Consider the following 14441-nt stretch of genomic DNA (forward strand, 5'->3'; position numbering starts at 1 on the left):
ACTTGGACCATTTACAAAGTCACACTAACCAGAAGTGGAGCAGGATGGCTATATATAGGCAGGAAGAGGTGGTGGTAGTAGTAGTACAAGAACGGTATATAATACCGACAAGATGAAATTAAGACACATGCCCGGGCATCCCTATCGTAGACGTTTCGCCATCCAGCCAGCCACTGGATGGCGAAACGTCCACAACAAAGACAAACAGACGCTGCACATGTGTCTTAATTTCATCAGTAGTAGTAGTAGTAGTAGCAGAAGAGGTAGTAGTAGTGGTAGTGGTAGAAGTGGGGAATAAGGAGGACGAGCCAGTCAAATAAAGGAAGGGGAGCACTGCAAGAGAGCTAGGTGCCCACAGAGGGAGAGCAAGCGCACAGAGGTGCGTGAAAGGGGAAGTGATGATATAAATGAAGAAGGAACAGAAACACGAGACAGAAGAGAGAAAGACAACCCAGAGGAGAAAAAGGAAAGAGGGAGAAGAAGAAAAAGAAAAAGAAAAAATGAGGAGTCAGGTTAAGTCACGGGTGTTCTGAAGTTTGGAGCATTTTACAATGTAGTGGGAGAGGAAGGCATCTAGAGAGACGAAGCCAGGGCTAAGATTCATACGAGGAAAGTTGTGTATTAGAGAGGATTCAACTAGACGGCGACTGTTCGAGTTGGAAGTAGGGAAGACAGTTTTAGCAGAAGACCAGTCAATAGGATGGCTATGATCTCTGACGTGACAGAAAAGAGCATTGTTAGTGTCGGCAAGCCTAACACTATTTTTGTGCTCCCTAAGTCTGTCAGAAAGAGAACGACCAGTTTCTCCGAAGTATTGAAGAGGACAGGGGGAGCAAGAAATCGAGTAGACACCAGGAACATCTGTAGAGGGAGGAGAGGTATGAACGAGATTAGTGCGAAGAGTGCTAGTCTGGCGGAAGGTAAGCTTGATGTCTAAGGGACGGAGAGAATTGTTGAGATTAGAAAGACCGGAAATGTAGGGAAGGCAGAGGATAGAAGAGTTCCCAGGAGTAGAGAGTTTGGGAGAGAAGAAATTGCGTTTAGCACGTGAGAGGGCAGAGTCTATGAAATGGGAAGAGTAGCCAAGACGGGAAAACGAATTATGAAGAGTGGAAATTTCTGAAGGAAGGAACTGAGGATCACAGATGCGGAGGGCATGGAGAAAGAGGGAGATAAGAACACTTTTCTTGACAGGGGAAGCATGATAGGAAAAGTAGTGAATGTACATGCCACTGTGCATAGGTTTTCGGTAAACGGAAAAGGAAAAACCTGTATCTGAGCGGTGGACATGGACATCAAGGAAAGGAAGCAAGGAATTAGATTCCCATTCAGCTTTAAACTTAATGGAAGGGGCAAGATTATTAAGAGCTTCAAGAAAAGGTTGGAAGAGACTGGAGTCATGAGGCCACAGAGCAAAGATGTCATCCACATAGCGGAGCCAGAGTGAAGGTTGCACATCGAGGGTAGGAAGAAGAACAGTCTCGAAGTATTCCATGTAAAGATTAGCAAGGACAGGAGAGAGAGGAGAGCCCATAGCGACACCGAAGGTTTGAGAAAAATATTTCCCTTGGAAGGAAGAGGAGTTAGAGTCCACACAGAGGTGGATAAGATCAAGAAAGACATCAGTAGGTATAGGGAGATGTAGAAACCCTTCATGGGCCTTCTCTCTAAGGAAATCAAGGACATCATCAAGAGGGATACTAAACCCATTGGGGTCATACAATGCCTGGGGAAGTGGAAGGCATTTCAGACTATTTGAGGAACTGGAGAACAGGTTCAAGGGAGTAATACAGTGCCTGGGAAAGGAAGGTAATCAGGCTGGATCTAAGGAATAGGAGGGTAACTCCAAATTCCTTCACAAGAATTAAGGAACACGCTAATGAAGGCCTCAGTGGTAGGGTGAAACATGCAGTACTCATTACAGCTTTCATTTTTTCCATGTGGGACTGTATGTCATTTACAGTGTTCTCATTTTAAATATCTCAAGATATACTTCCAGCAAGCGTGCGTGAGCGTGTTAGATAGGAGTGAATGGAGACGAATGGTACTTGGGACCTGACGATCTGTTGGAGTGTGAGCAGGGTAATATTTAGTGAAGGGATTCAGGGAAACCGGTTATTTTCATATAGTCGGACTTGAGTCCTGGAAATTGGAAGTACAGTGCCTGCACTTTGAAGGAGGGGTTTGGGATATTGGCAGTTTGGAGGGATATGTTGTGTATCTTTATATGTGTATGCTTCTAGACTGTTGTATTCTGAGCACCTCTGCAAAAACAGTGATAATGTGCGAGTGTGGTGAAAGTGTTGAATGATGATGAAAGTATTTTCTTTTTGGGGATTTTCTTTCTTTTTTGGGTCACTCTGCCTCGGTGGGAGACGGCCGACTTGTTGAAAAAAAAAAAAAAATTAAATATCTCAAGATGTATATTTATGCTTTTTATTTGCTTCTAACCACTTAACTCACCCCACACTGAATTTATTATATAATGTATACAAAGTGTAGGTGTAAAAGGAACATACCTCAGTATTTTAGTAGTAAAATTAGTAACATTACATAAGAATCTTAGTTAAAAGATATTATATAGGAACCAGCATTTTAGCTGTAGGGTTGTACAGGGTATAGTGATACTGACAAGATGAGGCAGATGACACATACAGTAATGAAGTTTATTTAGGTCCTTTAATAATGTCAAAACTGCATATGTGTCTACTTCTATATTTTAATTATAAAATATGGAATATAAATCAGTATTTTATATGAAAAGTATCATTGTCTCACCTCTACAGGCATGTTCATTGCAGGTTCTCTCAAGTGTGGCTAACCCAGCACAGGAACCAACAGTGCAGGATCGATGCCGATACTGTTTTCCTCCACCGCATGGTTCATCACATTTGGTCCAGTCACTCCACTCTGACCATCCTCCACTACCTGGAGAATCCATCTGGTGGGAATCACCACACCAGCCATCTTTGGTGCAAACTTGATCCTCTTGGTGCATTTTACCAATTCGTAATGGATTGTCCTTGTCTCCTGTTGCAATACATTCTGTCCTGAAGCGACGCTGAACAGCAGAGTTTCCAGAAATGTTGAGTTTTAACCATGGAGTCCAAGGGGACAGTTTAGTTACCTCTGGGCATGGCCAATTCCCACATATTTCAGTATCTTTCTCACAACCTGGACACGGTGATCCTCCATTCTTTGGGGTTGGTCTGGTACATGAACGCTGTCTCTGTCTCATGCCAGTGCCGCATGTGGCTGAGCATCTTCCCCAAGAGCCCCACTCACTCCACCCACCATCCACAGGTAAGGCAGTATATGCTGTTAAGTAAAGGAAGTACTGTTATATTACAGTGAATACAAAGCATTTCATCAATACTCAAAATCGTAATAGCACAATCTGAATTATTTCATTAGAGTTTGTAAGTCACCAGATTTATTTTTATTTGGGTTGGGTGTTAAAAAAAAAAAAAATAATAATAATGGGCAAGAAAAACTAAATAATTGAACATGTAAAATAAGAAGCATGCATATACTGGGGGTTTGATTATATAATAAAATTCAGTCATACAAATATCTAGCACAGTATTATAATTTTCAGTGGAGATTTAACTCTTCATTCTTAAGACTTTACTGTACTATTATGACATGATCAGTGAAAAAGTCATGCATGATATTGTCACTCCTTTAACTTACAAGGACAGTGCGCAAGGGAGTGGCAATAGATCTCGGTACGTTCTTGACCAACACAGACACGCCCGCCATGCTGAGGTTCAGGGTTTGAACATGTGCGACGCCGAGTTTTAACTGCGATACCGCAAGTTGCTGAACACTGAGACCATGAAGACCATGCTGTCCAACCACCATGTACTGTGCAGTTGGATACCTAAGCAAGATCAAGTAAAGGATTATGTAGGTTATGTTTACACTACTTTTTTATTTATATTTTTTTGGTAGAAATACATTGCCAAATTAAAGAAAAAAGTGATAAAATGTTAATAAGTATACATATATAGTTCCTTAAATTAATGTAAAGATGTATTTTCATGCTGTAATGAACTGAAAAATATTCTGTATTAAGTAGTCAATATTCATAATGCATTCAGCAGCATCTTATAGCATCATTTTATCAAAATTAACATAGCTTTAAACATTATCAGTAATATAAACAAAACTAGCCAAATATCAGAATTTAATTACCTCTGTGCGTGATCCGACACAGTTGGCCCCACCGTGTGCCGGCCGTGGGGAGTCACAGACACGATGGCGACACAGGCATGAGTCTCCGGTACCGGACTGCAAGCATGGCGACCATTCTGACCACTTGCTCCATTTTCCATCCACTAAAAAAATGTAAGAGTTATTATCTTCCTTCTCTTTCATTCATGACATTATAACAGTCGAGGACGGATTGAAATGTCAAGTTTCACCCTCAATTTAGGGGTTAGTTATTAACATACTGTACCTGGATCAGTGGATCGTGGGCATTCCATAACTTCTTGAAGCCAAGATGATACAAAGGGATTTTTTCCAGGTGGGGGAGAGCAATCCAAGCGGTTGGTGTCCCATCCACAGTATGGATCTTTGGCAGCTAAACAAGCCCGCTGTGTTTTATAATGTCCACATCTGTGTACAGGGACACGGACTACCTCACTGTCTGTGCCCAAGTACAGCGAGTTCTGTAAAGATAAATTTTAAAAGTTGATATGGTTCCAACATTGCTGAATGAGATTTCCTCAATAATATTCCCTTTTTTAGTATAAACATAAAGTGACATGAATGTACAGCACAGTACAATGTAACCCTGAGAAAATAAATAAGGACCAGCAAGATGCCATATTTGCTATTTTTCTGCAAAATTCAACAAATGGGTTGTTGTGATAGCTGAAAATATTTTTGATGTAGTGTAATGAAATGTCTGACATATGATAAAACTGAAGTGTTTAAGAAGTAATTAACAATTACTTTATAAAATGATAATGATAATGATGATAATAATAATAATATTATTAATATTAATATTAATATTGGCAGTTTGGAGGGATATGTTGTGTATCTTTATATGTGTATGCTTCTAGACTGTTGTATTCTGAGCACCTCTGCAAAAACAGTGATAATGTGCGAGTGTGGTGAAAGTGTTGAATGATGATGAAAGTATTTTCTTTTTGGGGATTTTCTTTCTTTTTTGGGTCACCCTGCCTCGGTGGGAGACGGCCGACTTGTTGAAAAAAAAAAAAAAAAAAAAAAATTAAAATCTGTAATTATGAAGAAAGCATAAAGAAAAAACTGTGGAAGGTTTGCTGTGGGGATAAAGTAAAACTTAAAAATAGTGCACTCAAATTTAAAAGTTTGTACAGTGTTATATATTTTATTACAAATTTTCTTTTATTGTCAGAAAACATGAAATTTCAAATTTTGAATATTAGATGCTCTGCATTACTGTATTTGTACTTTAAAAATAAATATTACTTTGATTTTATTACAGATAAAGAATAGCAACACCAGCACCCAAGTGACGAGATGATATGCAGAGAGTACTGACCGTATCCTTGAGGAACCTCATGGTGTGGATGACGACTGAGGAGTTTGTGGAGAAAGGTTGGAGAACCTCAAGGAGACAAGTATGTTGAGTATTGGGCACCACACTTAGTTTTCTCACAAGACCTCCAGAACATGCCACAAACACTACATGTACATTTCCACTTAGTCGAGTTGATACCACATCCACTACTACATGCTTCAATCTGAAAATATAATGTAATTATGTAACCTAATAAAGTATAACATGGATATTTTATATATAGCATGCTCTGATAATTTTTTATATCAAATGATGTAACGATCAGATTACTGTAGAAGCACAGTAGCTTTCATTTTATAAATGTCATCACTTTCTACAACATTCTTTATGCTTTTGTTCAGTGATAGTTTACCATACTGTAGTGCATTTAGTCAGACAATCATTTTTGTGTGGTTGCATTGCCATCAACATTTCCCTTTACTGTACTTATAATAATGATAATAATAATTATTTGTTTTTTGTTATTCTTTAGCTTTGTGAAAGCAGTAATCATCATGATTAAATCTTGTTTAAGTTTTTATAAATGCTAAATTTTGGTGAAGGGCTCTTGATCCAAGGAATCAGAGCTCTCCTTCCCTTCCTTGGATCAAACCAGATTACCTATTCCCCAGGCAATGTATGACCCCTTCCTGTGAATACATTACTATAAATAATCAGGATGTTAACTTTGATCCAGATGCCTTTTTAACCCTTTGAGGGTCGACAGGCCCTCTCCGAAACTCGTTCTCAGGGTCGGCCAAATTTAAAAAAAAAAAAAATTATTTTCTCTTATGAAAAGATAGAGAATCTTTTCCCAATCATAAAGACACCAAAAGTTTGAAATTTGATAGAAAACTTACGGAATTATGCTCTCGCAAAGTTAGCGGTCTCGGCGATGTTTACGCATTGGCGATTTTGCCCACTTTGAGCCCCATTTTCGGCCAATTTCACTGTACTAGTCGACAAAAAACATGAATATTTCGCTAGAACTCCATTTTTTCTATCGAATGGGTGCAAGAAACCACCCATTTATGAAATTCAACTATCCAGTACAGTGGTCAGAATTTAGCAATTTTGCCAATTTCACACAAATTTCAAAAGATGCCAATTTCCGAATAGGGTCCAGAATAAACAAGAAAGACATTCCTGGCACTAAAATGACATTTCCTCTAGTCATTAGTCACGTCTCAAGTCCCCTCTTATATTCTTTTGCTTTCCACTTTGAATTTTTATTCTCACAAAAAATATAAGATTTACTGTTATGCAGACTACTGCATTAGTGTAAAAAATGGTATAAATATTATTGGTGCACTTGTGAAAGAATATTAGACTCACCAGTTGACGTGTATTGCACGCTTGGCACAATTTGTTTACTTTTGAAGTTTGGTAAAAATCGAACATTTCTGCTACTTTGAGCTCAATTTCAAGGCACCTTTCATTGTAAAACCAGTCAAAATCATCTCAATTTCTGTAATATGTCTTCCATTCTATAAAATGAGACCAAGAAAACTAGAATACAACAATAAATACCATACGAAAATACACTGCAAAGTCGCTGATTTATTCCAAAAAAATGGTCAAAGTTTTTTTTTTCTCATTGTGCACTGTGTGCTGCAGGATTTTTTTTAGACTGTGCACACTGACCACATAGACCCATTCTTTCATATGAAGGCCTACCAGCTTTCTCCCACTAGATTTGAGGCCGCTAGAATTTATGCGTACTAGTACTTCAAAAACCCCTACGCGTAAGACGTACTAGTACGACCAAAACCCTCAAAGGGTTAAATGCTATTAAATGCTTCCTTTGCCTATCCATCTCTCTGACAGTTCCCCCTTCAATGCCAACTAAGCTTTTTATTTAAACTAATTATTTTTACATGAACTGTGGCCCTCCCCTAATTTCTACTGATGTCTCTTTCAATACCTTGACCTCTTCCCTTCTACCATCTCTTATTTGATGTGCAGCACGGATGCTTCCTGGTTTCATGCTTTCCATGAAAGTACAGTGGAACCAGCTTTGTTCGAGTAGAACAAAGCTCAGCAATCAATCAAACAAACACGACCTGCCAGAACTTCACTGTAAACTATTTCGTGTTTCCTTGCATTTTTTGGTGTTTTTTTGTATTACAGTGGTACCTCAGGATATGAACAGCTCAAAACTTGAACAATTATGTAAGTGTATTTATGTAAGTGCTTTTGTAAGTGCATTTTTGGGGGTCTGAAATGCATTAATTTAATTTACATTATTCCTTACGGGAACAAATTCATTCGGTATCGGCACTCCTTATGGGAATAAATTTGTTCGGTATTGGCATTCGAACAGCCTTCTGGAACGAATTAATTTCGTATCCCAGGGTACCACTGTATTTGTATAAATAAGTCACCATGGGGCCTATGACGATTAGCGAAAACAGCCAACCAAACAGAAATTTGGTTGGGAAGAACTTGTTCAGTACTGAAACGGAGCGGCGCTTGAACAGCCTTCTGGAATGAATTAAGGTCGTATACCGAGGTTCCACTGTAGTAATAATGTACCCTGGTCCCAGCAGCCCTCTGCCACATAGCACTGAATGACCCATACTGGTTTAACTCTTAACATGAAAATTGTAATAATGTAATAAAATATAAATATTATGATAAAAAATGTTTTACTTTTCAGAGTTAAGAAGGTAAAGTGGACTGGAGCTCTGTGGGAGGACTGGTCGATCCATTAACTGAAATTTATCAGCAGCAAGGTCAGCATCTCTACTGGTTCCCAAATCTTCACAACGAAAGTGGCGGTTTTCAGATGTTACAGGACCCCATGTAGATGATGGCGATGGCTGGTACTTGAATGGTCCATCAAAGGAAGCATTTACTGAACTCATGTTGAAAACACACACTGCTGATCCTACAATACTGTTACTGGGATAAAATAACATATTTTAGTAAACTAGTACAGTACAGAATGTGAAAGAAAATATACTACAAGTATTTCAAAATTTGGCCAATTAAATACTATTGCATTAGGCTCTTACTCAGCTGTGGAGAAAACTCCATAGAGCATTTGTTCTCTGGGAAGGTAAGTGACACTCTGGACATGGTTGTAATAAAAGGGCAAGTCTCCTGGGACTGAGCATATTAGACGTGCTTTCAAGAATGTTGTCCAATAATTTTTCAGGACAAGAGTCCCGCCAGCATCATTCTTGCAGACACGACCAATCCTTGAGAAGACATTCTGAAATGACAGAGAACAGAGATTGAAATGCCTTTTAGTATATCACTGAGGTCAAGTACTGCATGTATTTAACTGAAATATCTCCTATAGCAGAAAATATTTTGCAATACTGTACATGTTTTTATTTCCTTGCAAAGTGTTAATGAACAGACGGTATGTATATATAGTATAGTACGTATTTATTGCCACAATATGAGCATGGTATTAACTGTCATTCAAGTATAAATTTTTATTAGTATTTTCAAAAACACAGGGATCCTTAATAAAAGTAAATGCAAATGTTCACACCTTCCCACAGTTTAAATTTTCCACAGCATTTTCTTTGAAGATGGAATAGACAAATCCAGAGGACTCAAAGGATGTGATAAAAGTGGGCTCAGATAGCCACTTGAGGTCATACTGATGAGTTCTGAGGCGTTCGCCTGGACCAAGGGATCGCATGAAGGCAGAATCTCGTCCTAGTATAAGAAACTCATCACATTAGATATATTATAATATTACAAACATTATATCAAAATAAAATTGTTAAATCTATTGGATGCTTATTCTGTTGAGCTGAAGAGATTAACAAAAAATGTTGTATAGATCTCTCAGTGGCATAGGAAGAAATTTAGTGGCCTGCTCTATCCTAAAAATAAAAAATGCAATAGGCATTAATACATTTTTTAAATCAACTTAAAATACATAGTGATTCTACATGAGTAAGCTACATCATGTTTATATTTTTATCCCAGAATGCTCAATAATTCATGTTAGTTAAGCATGTTTTGTGAATATATTAATTACCTGAGAAGTCTGTTGGAGTACCAACATAGAGGTCACCATTTGTCGTAAGAAGTGAGGTCACACTGTGGGAAGGGTCAAATGGGCATCTGGCTACACCTTTCTCCCACGACTCAATGTGCCGTATCTCGGAGAGTCTGGAATTACAAGTTTACTTGCATACTTAATTTTTTTAAATTTAAGGAATAATTTCGGCAAAGCAAAACTGACAAAAAAAGGCACAATACAGTGACTAGAACAATACACAAATAACCCGCACATAGAAGAGAGGAGCTTACGATGACGTTTCGGTCCGACTTGGACCATTTACAAAGTCACACTAACCAGAAGTGGAACAGGATGGATATGGATATGGAGATATATATATATATATATATATATATATATTTTTTATTTTTATTATCACACCGGCCGATTCCCACCAAGGCAGGGTGGCCCGAAAAAGAAAAACTTTCACCATCATTCACTCCATCACTGTCTTGCCAGAAGGGTGCTTTACACTACAGTTTTTAAACTGCAACATTAACACCCCTCCTTCAGAGTGCAGGCACTGTACTTCCCATCTCCAGGACTCAAGTCCGGCCTGCCGGTTTCCCTGAATCCCTTCATAAATGTTACTTTGCTCACACTCCAACAGCACGTCAAGTATTAAAAACCATTTGTCTCCATTCACTCCTATCAAACACGCTCACGCATGCCTGCTGGAAGTCCAAGCCCCTCGCACACAAAACCTCCTTTACCCCCTCCCTCCAACCCTTCCTAGGCCGACCCCTACCCCGCCTTCCTTCCACTACAGACTGATACACTCTTGAAGTCATTCTGTTTCGCTCCATTCTCTCTACATGTCCGAACCACCTCAACAACCCTTCCTCAGCCCTCTGGACAACAGTTTTGGTAATCCCGCACCTCCTCCTAACTTCCAAACTACGAATTCTCTGCATTATATTCACACCACACATTGCCCTCAGACATGACATCTCCACTGCCTCCAGCCTTCTCCTCGCTGCAACATTCATCACCCACGCTTCACACCCATATAAGAGCGTTGGTAAAACTATACTCTCATACATTCCCCTCTTTGCCTCCAAGGACAAAGTTCTTTGTCTCCACAGACTCCTAAGTGCACCACTCACTCTTTTTCCCTCATCAATTCTATGATTCACCTCATCTTTCATAGACCCATCCGCTGACACGTCCACTCCCAAATATCTGAATACGTTCACCTCCTCCATACTCTCTCCCTCCAATCTGATATTCAATCTTTCATCACCTAATCTTTTTGTTATCCTCATAACCTTACTCTTTCCTGTATTCACCTTTAATTTTCTTCTTTTGCACACCCTACCAAATTCATCCACCAATCTCTGCAACTTCTCTTCAGAATCTCCCAAGAGCACAGTGTCATCAGCAAAGAGCAGCTGTGACAACTCCCACTTTGTGTGTGATTCTTTATCTTTTAACTCCACGCCTCTTGCCAAGACCCTCGCATTTACTTCTCTTACAACCCCATCTATAAATATATTAAACAACCACGGTGACATCACACATCCTTGTCTAAGGCCTACTTTTACTGGGAAAAAATTTCCCTCTTTCCTACATACTCTAACTTGAGCCTCACTATCCTCGTAAAAACTCTTCACTGCTTTCAGTAACCTACCTCCTACACCATACACTTGCAACATCTGCCACATTGCCCCCCTATCCACCCTGTCATACGCCTTTTCCAAATCCATAAATGCCACAAAGACCTCTTTAGCCTTATCTAAATACTGTTCACTTATATGTTTCACTGTAAACACCTGGTCCACACACCCCCTACCTTTCCTAAAGCCTCCTTGTTCATCTGCTATCCTATTCTCCGTCTTACTCTTAATTCTTTCAATTATAACTCTACCATACACTTTACCAGGTACACTCAACAGACTTATCCCCCTATAATTTTTGCACTCTCTTTTATCCCCTTTGCCTTTATACAAAGGAACTATGCATGCTCTCTGCCAATCCCTAGGTACCTTACCCTCTTCCATACATTTATTAAATAATTGCACCAACCACTCCAAAACTATATCCCCACCTGCTTTTAACATTTCTATCTTTATCCCATCAATCCCGGCTGCCTTACCCCCTTTCATTTTACCTACTGCCTCACGAACTTCCCCCACACTCACAACTGGCTCTTCCTCACTCCTACAAGATGTTATTCCTCCTTGCCCTATACACGAAATCACAGCTTCCCTATCTTCATCAACATTTATATATATATTTATATATATATATATATATATATATATATATATATATATATATATATATATATATATATATATATATATATATACATACATACATACAGCCGTCCTGCTCCACTTCTGGTTAGTGTGACTTTGTAAATGGTCCAAGTCGGACCGAAACGTCGTCGTAAACTCCTCTCTTCTATGTGCGGGTTATTTGTGTAAAGTAAAACTGAAATGCTCGACATTCTAAACCTCAAATTTCTAAGAGAGCACCTCTAAGGAGGGATGGGGGTGCCTTGATGCTGGTGAAGGGCTTTGAATCCAAGGAACTGAAGTTACCCTCCCCTCCTTGGATGAAATTCAATTACCTCCCATTCCCCAGGAGCTGTATGACCCCTATGGGTTTAGTGTTTCTTAATGATTATAATAATTTGCTGCAGTTCTTTCAACACTTCCACCACCAGGCCTGGTCACAGACCGGGCCGCGGGGGCGTTGACCCCCGGAACTCTCTCCAGGTAAATTCCAGGTATCCCCTAGAGAGTGTTACCAGTTTCAACTCTGTCATATTGCTGAATGACTCTTGTGGGTTTAGTACTTTCTATGAGTACAGTATACTGAAATAATAATTTAAGCCCATCTACTATGCATAAAGAAAAATAATTAAATGTTGTACCAGTTCACAATGTTTTTATTATCAAAACAAAACCAGTTTATGTCTGAGAAATATTTGATTTGTATTTTCACAAAGGCTGGAAACACTATGGAGTCTACAGTATCAAAAACAGTATCTTTTGGCAAAATATAAAATGCCTACAAAAGCTCACCTTGATGTCTGTGAAGGGCTCTTGATCCAAGGAACTGGAGTTATTCTCCTTTTCCTTGGATCATACACGATTACCTCTCATTACCCAGGTGCTGTATGAGTCTTACAAGTTTGGCACTTCCCTGAGAAAATAATAGTAATACAAAAGATAACAAAAAACTGACTTACCTCCTCCAGGTACACAGAGGACTAAAGGCATTTGTTCCACACACAAGTACATTGCCTCGGTGCAGGTGCAACACTCTAACAAAATTATGACATGCCTCTTGGCTCTGTCCCTTCAGTGTGCAGGTGTCCACAGTACTTTTGTTGGAGGCCCAGTCTGAAGCTTCTAGCAGCTGCAGACCCACCAAACTCAGACGGAAAATACGATCCCTGTGAACAGCATTGCAATTTTTGAGAATTACAAGAATTTTTGGCTATGAGAACAGTACATATGCATAGCAATTTGTGGATGGAGAATCAAGGCTCCACCCTTCCTTATGCTGAACAATCCACATAAGTTTTAGGAGTAGATACAATAGAGTTCATGAGATCAGAAATTTATGGAGGTGCCTTGATATTGGTAAAGGTTTCTTGATCTAAGTCACACCCTGAGGTGTGGCTAGGGGCAAAGACTTGACCCCATTATTCCCCCTGTCTTCTTCTGCAAAGAAATTGGCAAGAAGAGTACTAGTTTAGTGCTTAACATAAATATAACGAAAGAAATTTATGAGAGATCTAGGCATATGTAACAGGGCATGGGAAGCTAAATGCAACTGCAGTTTATTACTTTTGTAGTTTCAATACTGTTATCTACTATTGTACTTCTAAATGATAGTAATAATATAAGAAATGTAAAATTTATATATCTTTTTGATTTACTTTTATGTTTCAGAAGATACTTGGTGCAGATCAAAACTTTATAATAGATATTTTGCTATAGGTTGATTATTATTATTATTACATTCATGGAAGAGTCCAAAACCCATAGAGGTTATGCAGTGCTTGGGGGAATGGGAGGCATTTGGGTTTGATCTAAGGAATGGGAGGGCAGGTCCAATTTTTCTGGTATTAAGAAACCAACCTCCATGAGGAGCACTCTGGATAGAGCTTGATCAAGTCAATCAAACGTCTATGTTAAAGGTTTACTCTGCACCAAATGTCTCTACCATAATTGTTAGCAATACCTGCCCTTTACATATATTTATGTTATTTACAATAAAGAGCTTAGATTAGCAACCCCTTTAAGAAGGTGCTTTGATGTCAGTAAGGGGCTCTTGATCAAAGGAAATGTATCTGTTCTACCAGAGGCATTGTCTAGGGAGCTAAAGACCCCCAATAGCACTGCTTTAAGTCAGGTCTTGTAGTCCTTCTTATAACCAGATTGCCATCTTTAAGCCCCTCCTATACAAAATTTCTGGAGTGCCTGTGTAACCACCTTCCTTGGATTGAACTTGATTACCTCTCAGTCTCTGTGCTGTATGACCCGTATGGATTTAGTGTTTTCCCCAGATTACAATAATAACCTCAGGATGATGTCATACAAAGAATTTTGATGTATGTACCTCTCTCTAATTTTAGGTATGGTTACTGTTAATGGTTCCGAGGGTTATTGCCTCGGCTGCCCAGTCTCAGATCAGTCCAACAAATTCAAAAGTATATAATACAGGAATAAGAAATAAGTACGTACTGTATTATTATAAGCAAGTAAGAAAGTTTATGCACTTACCTGGCACCAACAACAACTTGGTAACTGGTGGGATCAAAGAGCAATTCACTGTAACTTTTAACTCCAGTGATGCTGAATCTGTCCGTTGTGTCAGCTAGCTCTGCAATTGTAATGA

At 39.0% G+C, this 14441-nt stretch overlaps 1 protein-coding gene across 9 annotated transcripts in view; it reads right to left on the reverse strand.

The window, feature by feature from the left end:
- LOC128699971 (semaphorin 5c) overlaps positions 1–14441 on the reverse strand; it is a 144062-nt gene that overhangs the window by 4427 nt on the left and 125194 nt on the right. For all 9 annotated transcript variants that reach the window (XM_053792820.2, XM_070098708.1, XM_070098714.1 and 6 more), the window contains 11 exons: positions 14327–14426; positions 12784–12990; positions 9561–9694; positions 9063–9232; positions 8575–8774; positions 8210–8461; positions 5540–5741; positions 4463–4676; positions 4198–4340; positions 3694–3883; positions 2779–3318 (listed from right to left, as the gene is read on the reverse strand). In XM_053792820.2, coding sequence (XP_053648795.1) covers positions 2779–3318; positions 3694–3883; positions 4198–4340; positions 4463–4676; positions 5540–5741; positions 8210–8461; positions 8575–8774; positions 9063–9232; positions 9561–9694; positions 12784–12990; positions 14327–14426 — 2352 coding nt within the window. The remainder of the gene's footprint in view (positions 1–2778; positions 3319–3693; positions 3884–4197; positions 4341–4462; positions 4677–5539; positions 5742–8209; positions 8462–8574; positions 8775–9062; positions 9233–9560; positions 9695–12783; positions 12991–14326; positions 14427–14441) is intronic.

This window comes from Cherax quadricarinatus, chromosome 64 (genome assembly GCF_038502225.1).
Source record: "Cherax quadricarinatus isolate ZL_2023a chromosome 64, ASM3850222v1, whole genome shotgun sequence".
NCBI lineage: Eukaryota > Metazoa > Arthropoda > Malacostraca > Decapoda > Parastacidae > Cherax > Cherax quadricarinatus.